At 36.5% G+C, this 24,378-nt stretch overlaps 1 protein-coding gene across 1 annotated transcript in view; it reads left to right on the top strand.

The window, feature by feature from the left end:
• Positions 1-2,192: 2,192 nt before the first annotated feature.
• Positions 2,193-24,378, top strand: part of igsf9ba (immunoglobulin superfamily, member 9Ba) — a 78,798-nt gene continuing 56,612 nt past the window's right edge. Inside the window, exon 1 of the mRNA XM_067365445.1 lies at positions 2,193-2,317. Coding sequence (XP_067221546.1) covers positions 2,254-2,317 — 64 coding nt within the window. The 5' untranslated portion in view covers positions 2,193-2,253. The remainder of the gene's footprint in view (positions 2,318-24,378) is intronic.

Here is a 24,378-nt window from a genome sequence, read left to right as displayed (position 1 = left end):
CAAAACATTTAGAAAGACAATTTACAAAACATGACTAAAAATATCATGATATCATGGATCATGTCAGTTATTATTGCTCCATCTGCCATTTTTTGCTATTGTTCTTGCTTGCTTACCTAGTCTGTTGATTCAGCTGTGCAGATCCAGACATTACTGGCTGCCCTTGTCTAATGCCTTTCATAATGTTGGGAACATGGGCTGGCATATGCAAATATTAGGGGCGTGCACCCTGACTGTTACGTAACAGTCGGTGTTATGTTGAGATTCGCCTGTTCTTCGGAGGTCTTTTAAACAAATGAGATTTATATAAGAAGGAGGAAACAATGGAGTTTGAGACTCACTGTATGTCATTTCCATGTACTGAACTCTTGTTATTTAACTATGCCAAGATAAATTAAATGTTTCATTCGAGGGCACCTTTAATGTATCTTTCCATGTGTCTTAAAGCATTAAAAGCAAAAATCCTATGTTTTTTTGTGAGACCTATTAGATATGATTGATAAAACATTATCATACATAAAATTAACCTAGCAGAAAATTACAATAAATAAAACCATACAATGTAATATTTTTTTGACATATATATATATATATATATATATATATATATATATATATATATATATATATATATATATATATATATATATATATATATATATACAGCTATGGAAAAAATTAAAAGACCACACCAAGTTAAGAAATAAATGTTAAGTGGTCTCTTAATTTTTTCCATAGCTGTATATATATATATATACACATATATATAATTTATAATTTAAATATATATATATACATATATATATATATATATATATATATATATATATATATATATATATATATATATATATATATATATATATATATATATATATATATATATATATATATATATATATATATATATATATATTTTATTTTTTTAAAATATAGTAAATTTGTTGATTTTATTTGGTGATTTAGTTGTTTTTTAACTGCTTTTTTCTTGACAACCAAGAAATAATATTAAACTTCCTATGGGTATGATGGAAAGACAGTGAAAGACATTGATAAATAATATCAACATTTTTGTGTTTATCTTAACATTTATTGCACAATATATGCGAAAAGTACATAATACCTCAAGCACAAGAGTCATATCAAATGAATAGTAAATAAAAAGGTCAGATTAAATTAATAAAAAGGCCTGACCTCCTGAAGTGTCAAAAAATAATATATATATATATATATATATATATATATATATATATATATATATATATATATATATATATATATATATATATATATATACGTACACATACATATACACATATATATGTGTGTGTGTATATATATATTTAAACATTCATATATACATACATATGTATGTATGTATGTGTGTGTATGTGTGTGTGTGTATATACATATACATATTAAAGAGTTTTAGCCACTTTTACTTCCGTATTCATTATAGTATAGAGAGAATCTGGTGACAGAGTGTTAACAGACAAATGAATGATGAATCCAAAATGATGGTGATTGTAACACATCCCTGATGATATTGGTTGCCACACCCTTTGCTTTAGTGTGTGTAATGTTGATGCACCCTTTCCATCAGAATCAAAATGTCACGCCTGAGAGGAAATGTGCATGCACAAGTGAAGTTTGCAGGCGCATTACAGGCTGAATTTAAAACTACACGGGGTCAAAGCTCAGTAAAACCCACACACACTATACAGCCTCGTCCATATCTGCATAGACCCAGAACAACATACTGTGTGTGCCATTCAAAAAGAGACACAATAGAAAAGATCCAAAGAGGTGCGGACTTTGGTTTCTGTTAATGCGCATGATACTGCAGCAGTTGTACTACACCAGCACACTCCAACTCACCTTGAATAAGAGCATCTGCCATGCCATTTTACTACCAGGGGGCGGATGATTAACCAATACACGCCCCAGAGCGCCTGGCACTGGCCAATCAGAGTGCAGCGGGGGCGGACCCAATGGCTACATTCCCACACTTGGTTTCACTTTGCACTTCGGAACATCTCCGTCTTCCATAAAGGCGCTGGTGCAGGTGCTCTGTCTCTTCGGGGGAGGATGCCATAGGAAGGACGGGCAGGGGAAAAAATGAAGGAAAGAGCTGAGAGAGGAGAGCACAGGATATGATAAGCAGGGTATCAGACTGGAAACGGAGGAAATTGAATATGAAAGATTTATTGAAAGGGGCACTTTGAGCTATTATTCCTGGTCGGCAATAGTACTATGATTTGGTATGTGGCCACTTTGATAGCAAGTGTTTTCAGCACCCGAGGAACGGCAGCTCAAGGTGAGTTGAAGTGCAGTATTTTTATTCTGCATCATTTAAGGAAAGGCATATAGGCGTTTCATTTGTGTTTTAACAGATGCGTTAAATATCTATGCTTTTATATATAAAGCTATATATTTTGTCGGAATATGTGCGTTTTCTGGGATCGAACCCGTGACTTTAGCGTTAGAGCCATGCTCTACCAGTTGAGCTACATGTATGACAATTAACGCATTTTTTATATCATCAAATATATCCATTCATTTGGGATAAAACTTCACAACGTGTTATTTCTAATAGTATTTTCATCATCTCATATTAGGGCATGAGCGAGACAATTGAAGGCGTGTAGGTCGCTGTTACAATCGATTGATGCTCTTTTGATTACAAATGCTTTTTTTGTCTGCCATAAAGAGCGTTTGTGCATTAATCATTCATGATTTATTGTGAGATTCGAGACGTTAATACAGAATATCACAGATGAAAGACGGTCCAAATTGCAGTTAGTGTTGAAAAGGGGCGTGCGGCACTGAATGGAGACATGCTGCGATTGTCTGGGCTACTACAGTCTGTCGTGCCTGTTTACACAGGGATATATATGCTCAGTTTTGTGTATTATGATGATAAAAGCTCAGTCGCATGGCTTTAAAACACATAGGTATGTGTATTTAGGAAGAAACGATGTTTATGATATCTTAATTTGCTTGTTTCGCCTCTTTCACTGGTATTATATCATTTCTCGTATATATTTTTCTTATATTTGGAGCCCTTATTTGTTGACGAATGGACTGACTTAACCTTGTATTTCTATCTTTGGCCAAGGGGAGGGGCTATTTCCTCCTTTAATTGAAGGGAAACTGGTGAGCTTCAGTGATTGACTAATTGAACATACAGTTATTTAAATTATGAAGTTAAATTTGTAATTGACATTTACAAAAGCAGAATTTAAAAAAAAATACAGGTATATATTTCTTGGGCCTATTACACAAAAGAAAAAAGAAAAGTTTAAAATATTATTCTTTAACTTTGTCTATTTATAGTCAAATGTGTGAAGTAGGCTATATAATACCTTATTATGATAAAGTATTAAATAAAGTTAACTGTACAGTTTAGTGCCACCACTTGGAAAGTGCAGTGAACAAAGTCAGTTATTAGTTGTTGTGGGTTGCAACACAAAAAATAACTGTGAAAACCCCCAGGCTTGTTTGAGAGCTTTCAGTCTGCAATTTTATGTTCTCTGTGAAATAACAGTCACAGTCTGTTTCCTGTCTCCCAAATCCAACATCAGCCATTTTGAAACTGTCGTTTAGGGAGCGTCAAGCACACTGTAATGAGACAATGTTATCTTACAAGTGGCATCAATTAGTGCTTGAGAAGAGCACAACTCATTGCTTTGAGTTTCTCTGATTGACAAAATCGTACTGCTGCCCAAACATGCGCCTGAGCTACAAAGTTTCTTTGGTTCTTGGGTCTGTCGCATGGCTTCGTTAGCTTCAAGAAAAGAAAAAAAAAATCAGTTTCATATTTGAGACTGAATCACAAAAAGTCTAAGACAATGGTTTATTTGACAGAGCAAGAAATGCATTTGAGAGTCATGAGATGTTGGAAGAGATTATGTGCTGTAACAAAAGCTTAGACAGTCAAGAAAGAAATGATCTAATCAGACCAATGAAGTTCTTGAGGTTCCTGTGAGGAAATATAATGGCAAGAGTTATTTAAATACCATCAATTTTGGTTATCTGAACATTAAAATAATGTACACATTGTAGTACTAAACTAGATACTATACTTCAAAAAGTATCTGCAATTTAGTTACTACATTGTATTGCCCCTAGTGATCCTAAAATGAGTAGACTTCTATGAGTAGATTTAAACATCTCCAGAACCTTTAGAAAATTGTTGAAAAAGGAAAAGAAAGGGGGGGGGAGGAAATTATACATTTAAAGTGCCGCTATTATGCCATTTTAAAGATTCCTAATTTTGTTTTGGAGGTCTAACATGCATCCAAGGTTAAAAAACAAACAAAAAACTTTTAAACTTTAAAAAAACTTTTATTTTATCATACATTGCAGATCACCTTCTTTCTCAAAGAGTCTGAAAACGGTTAGTTCGAGGATTTAGGGTGCGTTCATACTTGTCATGTTTGGTTCGATTAACACGAACCCTGGTTCGATTGCTCTGTTAGTGCGGTTCATTTGAACATATGTGAACGCTGCCATCCGAACCCTGATGCGCACCAAACAAGCGGACCGAGACCGCTGAAAAGATGGTTCTACTCTGGTGCGGTTCGAATGATATATGAACGCAACACGGACCAAAGACATGTAAACGAACCAAAAACTGAAGACGAGACCCTAAAATGGACAGAATCCTCACACATGTCGGTTTTTCTTGTCATAGTCGCGAGTTTGTCCATCACAGGCATCAGACGCGCGTCTCCACGCAGCAGATTGTTTGTGTGTGTGATGGATGGATTCCCGCCGCTGTTTTGACTACTTTACACAATTTATAAGCTCATCACGAGTTCCCAAACATGCAGACTACACACACACAACAAGCGCATTTACCTCAGCAAACAGCATGTTTTGGATGTTCGGTAAGTTCCGTCTCAAAATAGGCAATACGTCATAAAATCCGACCAATCACGTTGTGAATGTATTCCTATGCCTTAAGGTTCGGTATCTTTTGGTTCAGTGATAAAATTGCCGATCTGAACGCTAATCGGACCAGGACTAAATGTTTTTTGTTCTTCTTTGGTCCGAACCAAACAAACCGAACTACAAGTGTGAACGCACCCTTAGTCTTTCTAACCCCTCCTTTCTGTGAGCCTACTCTGCTCTGACTGGCCAGATGGCCCAGTCTGTTGTGATTAATCTACCACTTACAGCGTGGGTCAGAAACAAAACGCCTATTACCATATCTGAATTTCAGCTCCGGAACCTTCCTCAGCGCTTGATACACAGTGATACAAACAATGGCGTAGGTTTTTCTGCACCAATTCCAGCGCAAGTCCTCATCCTTTTGAAGTGCATGCAAAGTGGATTTGCAGCTCTGAAAACAGCATCTTCTTGGCATGTCGACAACATGGACCAAACTCTTCCAGGCCTCATATACAACTACAGTGTTTGAGTGCAGGTCAAAGTAGATTGTTACCTAGGTATGTAACAGGAAGTGAGACCGGAATTGCTGACAACTCGTTTCAAAAGTTCCGAATCGATTCTTTCTTTTAGGAGACAATAACTTTAATTGTCATGCGTTTTTATCTTTAAATCTATATTACACGCTGCATGAAAGTTAATATTAAAAAAAAGCATAATAGGGGCACTTTAAACTGGAAATATCAGATATACTATTAGATAAGAGCCTATTTATGGTCATATAATAGTAAAAAAGCCAACTCATACGTTCAGCTGGATTGTCAGTCACCTCAGTTTGAACAGAGTTTATCAGAATAGTGAAGTAATGGTGGTGAGCAAAGAGTATGTTTTCCACACCAAACATCATCCTCTGCATTGAAGCCACAGAGAATTACAATAAGCAGGGCCAGCAAAAGTCTCCGTCTTAATAAAGCTGTGAAGAGCAGCTCTTGGCACAGTTTGCACATTGTCGGTAATGGACACCTCTGGCAAAGCTCCCTTCCCCCTTACCTTGCCAAGCAGTATTTGTCTGACCTGCAGCCTTCTGACCGTTGGGTGCAACCACTTGTCCCAGTTCAGGGAGGGGAGAGTGAAAACTGACAACTTACTGAGATCCTTGATTACGACTTTACTTGTCTACTGTGTATCCGTGATTCTAGGGAGAATCTGTATTTTATATATATATATATATATATATATATATATATATATATATATATATATATATATATATATATATATATATATATATATATAATTACTAATTCTTAAATATCATTGTTTTTGGGGAGTCACAATGCATGACATTTTACAACCTGAACTAACTTTGCTTTATCATAAATGTCAGATTAAAAATATTATACTATAAGAGATTTATTGACCTTGACTGTCATGAGGGTCTGCAGGGGTCCTCTATTGCATAATTTCCTGTTGTAAGGGTGTGGATTGCATTTGAAATGTAATAAATTAATCACTATGACAAAATGAGCATCTTGCCTGACCCTCTTAAGGGCTTTTCACACTTGAAATAGTTAACCCTGGGTCATTCTAGACCCGGGTAAAAAGAATTGTGGGTTATCTTGCTTCAAGTTTCAGACTGCTCATAATTTATCTGGGGTTAACAATTAATCCTGGGTATTCATAAAATGACATTTCACAGGGTACATTCCTAAACTCTGGGTTAACATTCTTATTTGCATATTTGCGCTGTCATTGTCATTTATTGGACGTACGCAGCATGCAACCTGTTTACATAAAAGCTCTAGCATATGAATATGAGGCACGCGATTGGCTGCCTGTTGCTAAGCGTCTAGCTGTAACATTCTAATATAATTTCACACTGTACAAGTTTGGCATCACAACGCTGGGTTTTAACACCGCAAAAGTGGTGCTAACCCTGCTCCGGAGTAGGGTTTCATATCCATGGATAAAAAGCGGTGCTAACCCCACTTCTAAATTACAAGTGTGAAACGTTCCTTTACACAGGATTAAAAGCAGTGTTTAGAACGAATATAACCCGGGGTTAAAGGATTAGTCCACTTTTAAATAAACTTTTCCTGATAATTTACTTATGGAGAATAATCCTGGAATTTTTTCATCAAAAACCCTAATTTCTTTTCGACTGAGGAAAGAAAGACATGAACATCTTGGATGACATGGGGGTGGGTAAATTATCAGGAAAAGTGGACTAATCCTTTAAGCGCAGTGTGAAAAGCCCTTTACTGATGCTAAAATGTACTGATGCTAAATGTAGCCCTCAAAAGTATTGTCACCACAACTTAAATTTATTAGTTTCCAGAACTAAACATTGACTAAACATTTTTTTCAGTTGCAGACTTTTTTTTTTATAATGTTGAAAAAGCCGTGAGATATCTATAGGTTTCCACTGTCAGCCTATACGGGTCAATCAGTAAAGGCACAGTGCTGCTGTCAGCCCTTGTGAGATGTAGTGGTGTTTTAGGCTGAGCTGAGACAGTAGCTCCTGCTAAAGTTGGGCGCGCTGCCACGGCGCTGCCTACATCCTCTCCCAGTCTCACCTTACAGTCTGTCTCCTTCCAGTCCTCCATCAGCTGGGGCTCCGTCGGTACGACTCGTGCCGTTTCCCTCACCGCCATGAAATATTTAACAGTCCGCTCAGACACACTGGACTTCACAATGCACTACATTAGAAGAGCCCTTTGCACTCGACTGCGCACTGCTGTGGAGACTCTCCTCATTAAAATGAGCTCTTATATACTGATGCATTAGCAAGCTATTTGTTGCACTCGGTTGCGATATGCATTGGGCTAATTTTCCACCACATATCTCTTCGAATTGTTCCTGTGAAATATTACACTGATGGCTTTGTGTTTAGGAGATAGCAAGCACAAAAATCTCCGTTCCTCCCTCAGGGACACTTTACTATCTTCGGCTCTCACTTTCCCTTGGGCGTAGCTACTTTATAGAGGAGAACTCCACAGTGGAGGTGCTGTATTGTACGCCGAATCGGCCGGCTTCATTATTCATCATATTTTAGATGACATCTTATTAAGAAGATACCTTGCATTGTTCTGCGTGGGGGGTGTGTCGTCATGCTTTCTGATCTTATCGTACCTCAGTGTAATGTGGAAAAAGATGCTGATGCTTTGCTTTTGTTTTCCTCAAGATGGGATTTCCTGCTGAGAATGTGCATTTCTTCCTCTGCTGTCATCAGTTTTAAGCGTAACTGTAATCAAATGCCATTCCAACATTCCAGGCATCTTCACGTCTGGTGCGGTAAACTGTACGTCCTTACTCTCTGTGTACCTGCCTCTGTTTGCGTTCCTCCTGTATTTGAGCTCTTTATAAACTTTATTGATTTACTGACATTATACTGCATGTCTAAAAAAAGATGGCCTGGTGGCTTGGGGGACAGTTTGAGGGAATTTAGGCCCAGTTAAAGGAACTGTTACTTAGGCAATTATTGTGTTACACATCATATCTTGTGTGTGCTATTTAATGTCATTTAAAGGTGCCATAGAATGCTCTTTCACAAGATGTAATATAAGTCTAAGGTGCCCACTGAATGTGTCTGTGAAGTTTCAGCTCAAAATAACCCATACATTTTTTTTTATTAATTTTTGTAACTGACTATTTTGGGGAATCATTAAATATGCCCCGATTCAGGCTGCGTCCCCTTTAATTATCGCGCTCCCCGCCCCCGAGCTCGCAACACTAATACATTGCATAAACAAAGTTCACACAGCTAATATAACCCTCAAAATGGATCTTTACAAAATGTTCGTATTTGATAGTGCTCCGTGGCTAATGGGCTAAAGCTAACATTACACACTGATGGAGAGATTTATAAAGAATGAAGCTGTGTTTATGCATTATACAGACTGCAAGTGTTTAAAAATGATAATAGCGACGGCTCTCGTCTCTGTGAATACAGTAATAAACGATGGTAACTTTAACCACATTTAACAGTACATTAGCAACATGCTAACGAAACATTTAGAAAGACCATTTACAAATATCACTAAAAATATCATGTTATCATGGATCATGTCAGTTATTATTGCTCCAGCTGCCATTTTTCACTATTGTCCTTGCTTGCTTACCTGCATAAAGTCTGATGACTCGGCTGTGCACAGATCCAGAAGTTAATACTGGCTGCCCTTGTGTAATGCCTCGATCATGGGCTGGCATATGCAAATATTGGGGGCGTACATAATAATGATCCCGACAGTTGCATCACAGTCGGTGTTATATTGAGATTCGCCTGTTCTTTGGAGGTCTTTTAAACAAATGAGATTTACATAAGAAGGAGGAAACAATGGTGTCTGAGACTCACTGTATGTCATTTCCATGTACTGAACTCTTGTTATTCAACTATGCCAAGGTTAATTCAATTCTCAATTCTATGGCACCTTTAATGAAAGTAATATAAAATAATTAGTGCTGTCAATCGATAAAAAAAGTAATTAATCACATTTTTTTTCTGTAATTGTGATTATCACACCTAACATTAATGTTTTTTTGTATTGTAACAATTTCACATTTAATCACCAAATTAATTTAGAAATAACATAAAGACAGTGTATTTTCAATATTTGATCTAACAGGTAGGAAATATACAGAAATTGAATAAAGTTATCAAACACTTCACAGCATTCACTGCATAAATTATTAATTAAATATAGATTAATCCTTATTAAAGCTACATAAGTGATTCAGTCAAGAGCAGTGAGCGATTTTCTCTTTGTCTTTTGTTCTTTGATTAACATTAATGACAGACATCACAGCAGCAGGTTTATTAGTCTGCTGTCACTTTAAGATCTGACGTGCATAACGCGGATCTGACACACACACACACATCCGATGTCCTCACAACTCTGTACGGTCATTTAAGACTTTAACTCATTTAAGACTCTGCTTACAAGAAAAACCCAACAAAGCAGGCATTTTGGCATACTTTTGTGTGTTTATTTGTCTGTTCATGCATGAAAGACAACTCATTGCGGCCAGTGCGCTGTCTGAAGCGGCTTTTTGTGCGCATGAGTCGTGTGTGTCTGTCACACAAACAGGAGATTCACAAACAGCACACCAGTACAGATTTAAGTCCTTTTTTTTTTGTTGCATTTTATCGTGCTTGAATGGTATAATAGCACTTGAAAGAATGATAGCGTAATCATATAATGTAATGTAACACTAGCTAAAGGATGACAAAAAAAAAAACGGATGTTGTGTTAAATATTTTAATATGTAAACTGGAAAAAAATGATCACATACGTTAACATGTTAATCTTAACAGCCCTAAAAAAAAATACTAATTAATAGGCAAGTGACGAGGCCAGCGGGAAGAAATCTTACTGTTGAACAAATTCTTTCTTCAAATTTCGCCTACTCAAGCATTGTTATTCATGATTAAAGTAGCCTATTTCTAAACCAGTGCCTAGTTGGAGATCTTTAGCATACGGTGCCATCAAATCCATGTTCAGGCTAGGAGCAGATTGGTAAGTTTAGAGACACCATCCTCCAGATGGGCCACGGCGATGAGTTTGCGATGCGCTCCATCAGATGGACACCTACGACCCTGTTACAGTGATGGCGGCTTGTGTTTCTATTGAGCAAAGCGGCCATCTGGTGTCCCAGAGGTCTCTTATTTCATCAACTTTTTCTTTTGTGCTAGAGTCATGGAGAGGGCACTATTACTTTTATCATGCAATACTGAGTGTATTTGCTTCAATTCAACCATAAAGTTACCTCAAAATGATCTTGACTATATTCCCTTAATGTTTAGAGTTCACCTGATTCACATATATGAGCTACATTGTATTAATAAGTAGTTACCCTGTTGAAAAAAAACCCAGCATATGCTGGTTAGGTATGTTTCTGAAGAATGGCAGCTGGTTTGAGCTGGTTTATGCTGGTCCTTAGTTGGTCATGAGCTGGTTTAAGCTGGTCAAGTGCTGTTCCTCAGCTGGTCTTAAACAACTAGCTCCAGCTCAGGACCAGCTTAAACCAGCTCATGACCAAATAAGAACCAGCATAAACGAGCTGTCATGCTTCAAAACATATCTGACCAGCAAATGCTGTTTTTTTCAAAAGGATAGTCATCATTTTGCTGATAAAACAGCTTCTACACATCTGAAAAGGCTTTCCAGTACATGCTGGAAGAACATGGATTCAAGGATTTTCATCAGTGAGGCCAGTTAGAAAATATATGTCCACCACACTGGAATGTAGTATTTCTACTGTATATCTTCACTTGCACTGATGTTTTTACCTAGGTCACTCATCCTCACGCCATGTGTTGCTTTCTTTGGCCAGCTCTGACACATTGCTCTCTGAGAAGTGACCTTCATCATGTACAGGCTGGCATTCAATTACAGATTTGTCAGTGGCCTGTGCAGCCGAGTGGGTTAGTGTCCTTGAGAACCCACCTCTGCTCTGTTCTCCATTTGATTGCCTATTCATGATGTGTCCCAATGTCCCTGTTGGCAGGGAGACTAACGCTGCCTCTTGGCGCACAGATTACGCTTGATCCCAGGAATGGACGGTTTTGCTGCTGATGTGCCGAGTAATTACTATCATATAGTATTAGTTTATGCCATTAGTGAGCATGGTGTAATCTGTATAACTGCATCTAATTATGATGAATATAAACAAATTTACTCGTCAGCTTTCAGCATTTTGGCATTAGTTTATTCATCCTGATAATGGATAATTCCATCTGCTGGTGGAAAGGGTTTTTAAGTTCGGGATTGTCTGAGCTTTAGTTACCATTCAGCTTGCTGTTTGTGTCTCAGAAAGGGAGGGAGTCACACTGCTGAGAGCTCCCCTTTGAGTCGACTCATTCATGGATTTCAGCGGTTTATAGTCTGTTTATAGTCTGATTCTGTAATGTTTGATATCAATGTTTTGTGTGGAACCAGCATTGAGTGAATAAGATCAGATGATTTAATTAGCTATGACAAATTCATATTGAATGGCATTTCTTAAAGGGTTAGTTCACCCTCATGTCGCTCCAAACCTGTAAAACATTCGTTCATCTTCGGAACACAAATTAAGCCTTTTTGATGAAATCTGAGAGCTTTCTGTCCCTCCATTGACAATGCAATGCTACCACTTTCAAGCCCTAGAAAGGTAGTAAAGACATCATAAAATAATCCATGTAATCCAAAAACATAATTTCTCATTTTATTTACAAAATATTAATGGCCAACACGCGTTCACGAGAGCACCACGATGCATGCATGTTGTGTTGACGCGAGAGCAGATGTTGTTGTGTGAAGGTATGTTGGAGATTAATATTTTGTAAATAAAGTGGTAAATTATGCTCTTGTATCGCTTCATAAAATTGAGATTAAACTAGTCACATGGATTACTTTAATGATGTATTTACTACCTTTCTGTGGCTTGAAAGTGGTAGTTGCGTAGGCTGTCAATGGAGGGACAGAGAGCTCTCAGACGTCATCACTTAATTATCCACATCGTTGGTCCATGTCTTTCTTTTTTTCTGAAACATTTAAGACAATATTTTAAAGAATGTTGGTAATTAAACAGTTTTGATTACCATTTATCTCCTTGGTATGACAAAAAATAAAAAAAATAAATAAGTGAAGTGATAAAGGCAAAAAGATGGATGATATTTTTTTCTCAAAATGTCTTTTATGAATATTTATTCAAAAACAAATCAGTGATGTTCAAGATATAAGACAAGAATCATATATATATATATATATATATATATATATATATATATATATATATATATATATATATATATATATATATTAGTGGTGGGCCGTTAACGGCGTTAACGTGCTGCGTTAACGCGAGACTCTTATCGGGCGATAAAAAAAATATCGCCGTTAATCTATTCTCAAATTGGGGTTGGGAGCTGGGTCTATACTACACAAGCTATGATGACAGTCACCTTGATATTTTAGCGCGGATGTATACCTAGTCGAACTGACCCTTCGCAAAGACCCGCCCCCCTTAGTTACGGTTGCTTTGTCCGACAAGCCCTGGCGCTGTCACTCCACATGCAGTGATAAATGCATCACGGAGCAAAGAGGACACTGACGTGCACGTCGACAGACAAGACAGAGCAGGTAACTTATGATATAGTCCCAGCTTTAATACTGTGTAGTTTTTTAAGAAATTCAAACAATAAAACCTGTTTTCTTTAATGTGTCGTGACCATGGTCGTGACATATTGCTGTAGCGCCTCAGCTCAAGAGGCTCATAAACCGATCATCTCTTACTACGAGTCCATTTATAGCAGCAAATAACCATGAATGAACATGAGAATCAATGTTGTTTCAAACGCGGAAAGATGTCAATATACAAAATATAATATACAAAAGTTTAACTCCACCGAGGTTAATCTTCTAACTCCTATCTGCTTTGTCGGACAAAATGGCGGATTACTTTTAGTAATTTGCTGCGTCCCAATTCGCCTACTTATACGCCCTAAAAGTATGTAACGTACTCTTTCTGTGAACAAAAAGTACTTACTTTTGAGTGTGTAGCAAAAGAGTAGACAAGCTTTGGGACATACTATCACGTCATACAATTGCGTCTTTGCTCTCTGTCGCATCCAGTCACTGTAAACTGCCCTGTCAATCATCTTACATCCTCCATATTTCATTTAGCTAATTTCCTATCGTATCGGAGAGAAATGCAGCACGTTGATCTGCAGCCGCGAGTCTTTCATGTGGAGAACTCTCCTCATATTAATGCATAATGATGCATTTAAAAGTTAATGGCCAATCAGATCTTTATAAAAGTCCACATTTGCAGATGAAAAATAACACATATAACATTAAATAACGATGGTAGATAAAGATGGGTTGGATATGTATATAGTTAAGGAAATAATGTATAATATTGTTCAGCCTTTTACCTTTATTTGCAATCAGTCATTCAAAACCGGTATCTTTCCAAATGAAATGAAAATAGCCAAAGTTCTTCCGTTACATAAAGATGGTGATAAGCATTTGTTTTCTAATTATAGACCCATTTCGTTGCTTTCTCAGTTTTCTAAAATATTGGAAAAGTTATTTGTTAAAAGGCTGGATAATTATATAGAATTGAATAATATTTTAATGGAACAACAATTTGGTTTTAGAGCACATAGGTCCACAACAATGGCAGTTATTAATTTAGTTGAAAATATTACACAAGCAATAAATAAAAAACAGTATACAGTTGGAATTTTTTTAGATTTACAGAAAGCCTTCGATACAATAGATCATAATATCTTATTACATAAATTGCAAAAGTATGGTTTTAGGGGGATAGCACATTCTTGGGTTGAAAATTATCTAACAGATAGGTTTCAGTATGTACATATAAATGGTGTAGACTCTAAATTGCAGAAAATAAGTTGTGGAGTCCCGCAAGGCTCGGTGTTGGGACCTAAGTTATTTTTGCTCTATATTAATGATATTGGTAGGGTGTCTGATGTACTCAATTATATTTTGTTTGCAGACGACACCAATGTTTATTGCTCAGGCCAAAATTTGGAAGAGTTGGTAATGGTAGTGGAGAGAGAACTGTGCAAATTAAAGAGCTGGTTCGATTTAAATAAACTATCTTTGAACTTATCTAAAACAAAATTCATGGTATTTAATAATAAATTGATAGAAAATGATATTAAAATTAAAATTGACAATAATATGTTAGAAAGAGTTAATTACATTAAGTTCTTAGGAGTGATTATAGATCATAAAATGGCATGGACATATCATATACAGAATGTTCAAAAGAAAATATCAAAAATAATTGCAGTTTTATATAAATTGCAATATATTTTGAACAAAAGTGCCTTATATATACTGTACAGTTCTCTCATCACTCCATATTTAACATATGGAATAGAAATCTGGGGAAATACATATAAATCTAGAACTACTCCAGTTTTTCTACTACAAAAAAGGGCTATTAGAATAATTACACATTCTCCATATAATACTCCAACGAATCCTTTGTTTACCCAGTTAAAAATATTAAAATTCTATGATTTGGTAGATTTGTATACTGCTAAACTTGTGTATAAGGCAAGGCAATACATCCTCCCTCAGTCCTTGCAAGCTATGTTTAGCTTGAGAGACAGTAATTACGACCTTAGAGGGATATATATGTTTAATATACCATATTGTAGAACCAATTTAAGAAGAAACTGTCCATCAAATAAAGGTGTTCTGCTTTGGAATAGTTTCCCTGATGAGTTAAAAAAGGCTATTTCATTAACACAGTTTAAAATACTTTATAAAGGATTGGTAATGAAAAGATATACTGAATAGTGATGATAATGTTAGTAGTAGCAGTGATGATAATAACAACAACAATAATAATAATATTGTATGTTCTTCTAAATATATATTGAGAATATTTTATATTGTTATATTGATGTCAATTAATATGTTAGTGCTGCTTGTGTGGAGTTAAGGGTAGGCATGATAAGCTTTAGCTTCAGCCTACACCTTTTGGTCAATAAGAGTGTAAACATCTTGTTTTTTTTTTTTTTGTTTTTTTTTTTTTTCCTTTTTTGAATGATCTTGTAATTATTTTGATTTGTAAGGTTATGTATGTGTACATGGATATGCATAATTGTATGTATCTGTAAGTTTTATGTTTTCCTGTGCAAAAGGGAATTTTGCTTGTTGACCAAAAAAAATAAAAAAAAAAATAAAAAAAAAATAAATAAATATTTTCTATCAGTTTGAACTGATTATTAGTCACTCAAACAACCTCTCAACGTCGATCGTGCATATTCGCCATGTTTTGTATTTTTTAACACTTTTTACTCGTGTTTGTAGTTCTGAACTGAATCCTCATACAACGCGCAATGGGTTGTGGGCAATATTAGCCTTTATAGTGTGCACGGATCCACACTTCGAAAATCTACCTGAAATAGTGGACCATCCGGGGACTTTTGGCATACTCTTTTCAACATACTATGCTTTGGGACACACTTATTTTAATCTCACATACTATTTAGGATGGATAGTATGGACATTGGGACGCAGGGACAATTTGGGTATCTCACATATTCCGAATGTCTTCGGCAGAATTCAAATGAGCCATTTTAATCTAGATTAATCTAGATTAATTTTGGAATTAATCTAGATTAATCTAGATTAAAAAAATTAATCTATGCCCACCTCTAATATATATATATATATATATATATATATATATATATATATATATATATATATATATATGGATTTTGTATTTTATTAACAAAAACAGACATGGACTAAATGCCACAAATTTCTAATTTGCATCTTTGAAATCAAGATTTTTTTCCCTGTAAATATTTGATGTAAGTAGACTGTCTTCTGTACAAATGTTGCATTTTCCAACAATGAATAATTTACCAGGGACTAGTAATTCCCTCATTTGAATAGGGATCTTTAGAGGGATGCTGCTGGAGTTCCATCCTTGATTTCCTGTTAAGACTATAAGCATAGACTGGAAAAGCATTTTGTTTAGTTCCATGTTGTTGGTTTTTTATTTTATTTTTTTAATAAAAGGTCTGCATAAATAATGACTTGGATGATGTCTCAACACACTCACTTTTAAAAATAGAGCATGAGAGCTTGAAGTACAGTATCTCACAGAGGTGAGTACACCCCTGACATTTTTGTAAATGTTTTATTATATCTTTTCATGTGACAACACTGAAGAAATGACACTTTGCTACAATGTAAAGTAGTGAGTGTACAGCTTGTATAACAGTGTAAATTTGCTGTCCCCTCAAAATAACTCAACGCACAGCCATTAATGTCTAAACCGCTGGCCACAAAAGTGAAAATGTCCAAATTGGGTCCAAAGTGTCAATAATTTTGGTGTGGCCACCATTATTTTCCAGCACTGCCTTAACCCTCTTGGACATCGAGTTCACCAGAGCTTCAGAGGTTGCCACTGGAGTCCTCTTTCACTCCTCCATGACGACATTACGGAGCTTGTGGATGTTAGAGACCTTGCGCTCCTCCACCTTCCGTTTGAGGATACCCCACAGATTCTCAATAGGGTTTAGGTACTCTCAGCTTCTTTAGCAAGGCAGTGATCGTCTTGGAGGTGTGTTTGGGGTCGTTATCATATTGGAATACTGCCCTGCGGCCCAGTCTCCGAAGGGAGGGGATCATGCTCTGCTTCAGTATGTCACAGAACATGTTGGCATTCATGGTTCCCTCAATGAACTGTAGCTCCCCAGTTTCGGCAGCACTCATGCAGCTCCAGACCCTTCTGGGACGACAGCCAGTGTGCGGCCTATGGTCTGAGCACTGACAGGCTGACCCCTACCTGTTCAACCTCTGCAGCAATGCTGGTGGCAGTCATACGTCTATTTCCCAAACACAACCTCTGGATATGACGCTGAGCACGTGCACTCAACTTCTTTGGTCGACCATGGCGAGGCCTGGTCTGAGTGGAACCTTTCCTGTTAAACCGCTATATGGTCTTGGCCATCATGCTGCAGCTCAGTTTCAGGGTCTTGGCAATCTTCTTATAGCCTACGCCATCTTTATGTAGAGTAACAATTCTTTTTTTCAGATCCTCAGAGTTCTTTGCCACAAGGTGCCATGTTGAACTTCCAGTGACCATTATGAGTAAGAGCGATAACACCAAATTTAACACACCTGCTTCCCATTCACACCTGAGACCAGGGAGAGAAAATGGCTAATTAGGCCCAATTTAGACATTTTCAATTAGGGGTGTACTCACTTTTGTGGCCAGCGTTTTAGACATTAATGGCTGTGTGTTGAGTTATTTTGAGGGGACAGCAAATTTACACTGTTATACAAGCTGTACACTCACTACTTTACATTATAGCAAAGTGTCATTTCTTCAGTGTTGTGACATGAAAGGATATAATAAAATATTTACAAAAATGTGAGGGGTGTTCTCACTTCTGTGAGATACTGTATATGGATGTTCGGTTTGAACACCTCAGCATATGCATACGACACACATTGACAGTATTAATCTACTGGTCTAATAAAGGGGAAAAAAATGTAAGGTTCTCTGAACCATAACAGTTGAGTTAAGAGCTCAACCACTGATATATAACACAAATATCCGCCCCATTTGGATCACCAAGGGCCCATATAATGCAGTGTAAATGTGTGGTATGAGTGATGGTTGTGTTTATATGCGCTGAAAGGGTCATGTGTCTTTGTTGTGCCTTTGGGAGTGAAAGCAGACACAAGTGGATTAAGGGGTGAGTGGTCACATGAGTTGAGCTGATACTAGGGTTCAGCACCTTTAATCCTCATGTTTCCTGCCTGCCATACAGTCATTTGCATTTTGCAGTCTGTTTTAAGCCCTTCTTTGAGCTAAATAACTGAAGATGTCTTACCAAACCATAGCCTATAATGTATAATCCATACAGTAGGGTGTAAAAATTGCTATGACATTCTGTTCGATTTATTGGGGTTAGGGATTTTTTTTACTAAATGATACAAACATAATTATGAAATCTGAATTTTGAGTACATTTTGATTCATTTTAATTAATAAGATTGATTATTATTTTCAAAATCTTGCTAAATTCTGTTATAAGTCGCACTGGTGCCAATACAAATGCGTTCACACCATGTCGTAATTATTGCAATTACGTGATTTCAACCAAAGTCCCTTCAAGACAAGTCATTTCACTCAGCGGCCATCTTTGAAACGCATCTCGGTCATGTAAGTGCAGCTCCTTGAATAGGGAAACATCAAATTCTTCAAAGCTGTTTGTCAAGCTTTTGATTAAATTTCATATTTGAAATCACCAATGAAATCTGACAACAACTGTCTCATAAATTTAGTTTCTAAATGCTTGAATCATGACAAAAAACGTCATTTTTCAGGCTGGATCAAGCTAATGCGCATACGTAGTCCTAAGTACGTGTCCCTTGTGTCTCATTTCGGAGTCACGCGTCTGACTGTTTCTATAGGAACCAGAGCTTCTAATAGCCGCTGCAGTGATGCGATGACTTTACCAATCTGTGATTGGCTCTTATTTAGAAGGCAGGACTTTCTGCCATATTGCGCATTGCACTTTCTCCCATTCAAAACAATACGAGTGACGCGCCTTGTGTTATTCTATAGTCTTTAGGTGCGTCCCAATTCGCATACTTGTGCACTATTCTATGATGTTTTTAAGTATAAATAGTGCAAGTAGTGCATTCACACTGAAAATTCCAAAAAGAAAAAGTACACTTTAAATACCCAGATGATGCACTAAAATAACGGATAAAACGAAGTGTGGAATGTTGGACACTTCATGCACTCAACTGTCGCAGCTTTAATTACGTATTGGAGGGGGTATCAGGGTATGATTAAATGATCCATTACGCCGTCCTCTTTGTTGTTGCTTAGCGATTTTTGTGTTCTTTAGCTATGGCAGTTGACAGTTTACTTCCAGTCGATGTTGCCATTCCATCAACAGCTCTTGCTTAAAGTCCCTACTTATCGTTATCTCGAGACCATGGCAATTACAACATGTTGTGAACGCAGACTCGAAATTATGCATTTCTATGGCAACACTATCAACGGCAAAATGGATCTGCAGCAGTCATGTAGTACAGCGATCATGTGTTACAAGTCAGAGTTCTCAGAAAATGCCGTTCATAAGTTGTAATTACGAGTTCTACGAGGACGTGAACGCTTTGATTAGGCGCGACCATTTCAGTTGTGTACTATTCGAAACATGAAATGGCAAATGCTCCAAATACGGAACGAAACAGAGTCAATTGACCAGCACAGGCCAATTATCAGAACGAACAAATGGACGCAGAGCAGGTGCATTTACTCGTGGATCATGATACAGAAGCGTTAAAAGCGTTCACAGTTTGTAAGCTGGAAGTTTTCTGAAAGCTTACACTTGTACCACGTGGCCACTGTAGATTCATTTAGGTGTTGATAGTTGTGCCATAGAAATGCATAATTCCGAGTCCGAGGACATGAACAGCTCAGAATCAAGCGGCAACCTCCCCCAGTTTGTCTTGAAGCCAATACGAAAGTGACTTAAACTGCAATTCATCAACTGGCCGCTAGGGACAGGCTTCAAAAGAGAGCAGAATATCATTGACCCCCATGTTAAAATGACCAACTTTACAGCAGAAAAAACATGTTTACAGCTGATACAAATTGTAGTTTTGGTCTATACTGCTAATTTTGCCCTTCATGACAACTCTGAGGGGGGTGAATTTTTTTATAACTCATCCGTTTAAATTATATTAAGCCTTAAAGTTCTGCGTAAATAAGGGCATGGTCACTTGAGTGACAGGTGAATTGTGCTGCTGTCTGTGAGCCATCATTTCACCTCAGCTAATTCCAGCCACTGAATTTGGCATCTCTGCCTGTTTGTGGTTTTTTCAGGATTGTTTTATTTAATTATAAAATGATATGGCTTGCTGCGTTAATGGTCGAGACTTGAGACAGATGTGCGTCTGTGTAGATGTGCACATATGTGAAAGATGTACAGAACACATGTTGTTGGATCATCTTGACATTGGCAAGTTTTGTTCGTGAGATTTACTACAATGACAATGGCGGGAGGTTGTAAAACTCCGACAGCACTGCTTGGATATTATAACTAAAACTGCTGCATTTTGAAAAATTATACTTTTTTATACCGGCTCATTTGTTTGTGAGATATACGATCATATATAGTTTTACAACATAATCGCTGATCAGGTTGAATAATTTCTTGAAGAACGATGATCAGTTACTGATTACAAATTGCATGACAAAATTTGTAATCAGTAATATAATCTCTTAGATTACACATTTTTGGTAATGTAATCTGACTACTTTTGGATTACTTTTGTGCTAACCCTTATTTGGTGTCACATATATTGTAAGATAATCTTGTACTATTTTGACAGATACACAGAAAAAATGTATGGACAGTTAATACTTAAAAATACACTAGGCCTCTTTACACAGCAGACTTAAGGCTGCTCTGTGCCTGCTCAAAATTCTGTATAAAGACATAATGCTGCATAAAAGCCAGACCAAACTATGCCTGCTCTGACCCACCTCAGTTCCTATAGTGTCAAAGTATACAGTTGAAATTGCTGTGTAAAGCATTTATGCCACCTCTGAGCAGCATTAAAAAGTCTGTGTAAAGACACCTAAATGTCACTTCAGAAGCGATTCTGTGCCACATTTGCAGTGTAAATTTGGCATAATGTACGGTACCTGTTAGTGTTTGCTGAGAGTAACAGTGAATAAAACAAAATCACATCTTATGATTTTAAGACATATTTACTTAAAATTATGTACAAAAAACAGCAACATTACAAAAACAAATATTCTTGTTGTTGCTGATTTCTATGCACGATTGCTCACCCCTCCCCCTCACCGCCGGAAAAACTTAAAGATTCACAAACGTATAAAGCAGCAGGTTTATTATAAAAAAAATATAAACGTTAAAAAAAATAAAAAATTAGGAGAATCAATGAATTGTGAACTTACTGCCATTGTGTAAAAATATGTAACCCATAAAAAAGTAACTGAATCCAGATTACATGTAATCCATTACTACACAGCTCTGTATCTAAGATACATAGATAGCTCCTTTGCCTGCAAACATGATCACGTCGTGCTAGGCGGGCGTGGTTTAGCAACCAAGCACCTCAGTTTCAACCACGTCCCACCTCTTTGCCCATTTTCAGTTATCCGGGAGTGACATGCAGTGACGTCCATATTTTTTTACAGTCTATGCTCCGAATACAACGTCACATGTTGTCATCTCAATATTAAGGTAATTATGAGATGGCGTGAACGGAGCAATGGTTTGACCTGTGGTTGCCATAGTTTACAACTCAAAGTGTTGATGCTAGTTATGATTAAGTTTGAACTGTAGAGCATATGATGATCTACTGGTGAATGTGCATTTCGAATTAGCCTAAATATGTAATATTATTGGTAACTGCTCTTACTTGTTAGATACAATATATCACCATGGTTTCTGTCCTTACATTTTTCATTTTATAGACCACTGGTGCTATCTAATTATCTGCAGAATACAAATGTAAGATTGGTGCGCCACAGTGAGGTAATGAGTAGGATTTGATAAATATTTAGAACAATAAAAATAAAAGTATGAATGTTTTCTAATTCTGATTCAAAGGATCAGAGAAAGAGAATATCATTACAAGTGGATTTCAGTGGGAAGAAAAATAAACTATTAAAAAAGTATTATAATAGCAACTACAAAAATAAGCTGTCTAAATATAGCTATACTGCTAGTTAGCAGATAAAGTGAAGTGTTAATTATGCGCAATATACAAATCTTGATCTTGCAACATTTATATTACAGTATGTACACTCCTATCTGGGCAGAAGTGTTACAAGATGACAATTAGGCCATTCTAACAAGGCTAAACGTGGGACTCCCTGACCCAAATTTATGGCTTGCTGAAATGCTCTTTGTGAACCTGCTCTGGGCTGGTCATGTGCAGATTGTAGTGAGTTTATGGGTAAGCATGCGCCCTGTTGGTCTCTTATTAAAGCTAAGCTGCTCACTTTGTGGTGCTTTGCAGTCTTCTGCACTCACAATAGTAGAGCGGATTCCAGGGCCCAGGTCCGTGACTGGAGGGTCCAGCTCTACTTTAGGAGTAATTTGATTAAATCTGCACTGTTTCAGTCCGAAAGCTGTGTGAGCTAAATCAAATAAAGTGGATTAACTCTTCCACTGGATAAAGCTGATTTAACTGGTAAACACTGTTGCATATGACTATGAGTTTGGTTGAAAATTGAGAAACAGTTCTTATTTTTAATATAAATACTGGAATTTTTCAATTCAATTTTTATATATTTTTTTTATAAATTAGTGATTTCCACAATGTTTAGTTGCATATGCAGTTCTGAAACATCCGTATTTTTCTGCAGATGTGGACTGAACACCAAAAATAGCGTTTCCTGCGCTGCTATTTTTGATTGAATACCGAATCTATGCTTTTACAGAAGACTGGACAATGTGAAATAATACAAAGTAATTGGGCAGCACATCGTTCTTTGCTCTTGCTGATTGCATGCAACAACTAATGTACGCACAAATGTAGTCTGATTCATGAATGAACGACTCACAAATCAGTGTCATGAGTTTTTGGTTTGAATTTGCTCGGTTTGATACATTCAACAATGCATCATACCGGAGGTGTAGTTGATTGTGAGGGAAAACAGTTGGGTACCATAGTTACCCATTGATTTCTAAGGGTGAAATAAAGAGTTATTGAGAGTTATTACTATGTCTTCAGATCTACTTTTTTTTGTTGTTGTTTTTTTTTATGTAACTGAACAATGTCTCTTATGCTCAGCAAGGCTGTGTTTATTTGATCAAAAATACAGTAAAAACAGCAATATTGTGAAATGTTTTATTTAAAAATATTTTGAATATATTTTAAAATGTCCCTTATTCATGAATCTTCAGCATCATTACTCCAGTCTTCAGTGTCACATGATCAGTCAGAAATCATTCTAATAGAAACATTTCTTATTATTAACAGTGCTGAAAATAGTTTTTTTTTTTTTTGTGGAAACAGTACATTTTCTTAAGAAACCTTAAATGAATATATTTAAAAAATATTAGAAAAGTTAAAGCATTTATTGAAAGAGAAATCTTTTGTAATGTTCTACATGACTTTACTGTCACTTGAGATCAATTTAACGCATCCTTGCTGAATGAAAGTATTAATATTTTTAAATAAAATCTTACTGACTCCAAACTTTTAAATGGTAGTGTAAGTCCGATCAGGTCTTCACTTACTCACTGAACCACAAGGCATTCATTTTGTTAGGTTAAAGGGTTAGTTGACCCAAAAATGAAAATTCTGTCATTTATTACTCACCCTCGTGTCGTTCCACACCTGTAAGATCTTCGTTAATCTTTGGAACGCAAATTAAGATATTTTTGTTGAAATCCGATGGCTCCTTGAGGCCTTCATAGGGAGCAATGACATTTCCTCTCTCAAGATCCATAAAGGTACTAAAAACATATTTAAATCAGTTCATGTGAGTACAGTGGTTCAATATTAATTTTATAAAGTGCCAAGAATATTTTTGGTGCACCAAAAAAAACCAAAAAAACAACTTATATAGTGATGGCCGATTTCAAAACACTGTTTCATGAAGCTTCAGAGCATTGTGAATCAGCGTGTCGAATCAGCAGTTCGGAGCACCAAAGTCACCTGATTTCAGCAGTTTGGTGGTTTGACACGCGATCCGAATCATGATTCGACACAGAAGATTCATAACGCTCCGAAACTTCCTGAGGCAGTGTTTTGAAATCGGCCATCACTAAATAAATCGTTATTTTGCTTTTTGTTGCACCAAAAATATTCTCGTCGCTTTATAATATTAATATTGAACCACTGTACTCACATGAACTGATTTAAATATGTTTTTAGTACATTAATGGATCTTGAGAGAGGAAGTGTCATTGCTCCCTATGGAGGCCTCACTGAGTCAT

The sequence above is a fragment of the Chanodichthys erythropterus genome, chromosome 17, assembly GCF_024489055.1.
Source record: "Chanodichthys erythropterus isolate Z2021 chromosome 17, ASM2448905v1, whole genome shotgun sequence".
Lineage (NCBI taxonomy): Eukaryota > Metazoa > Chordata > Actinopteri > Cypriniformes > Xenocyprididae > Chanodichthys > Chanodichthys erythropterus.
This window is presented reverse-complemented; position numbering and strand designations above follow the sequence as displayed.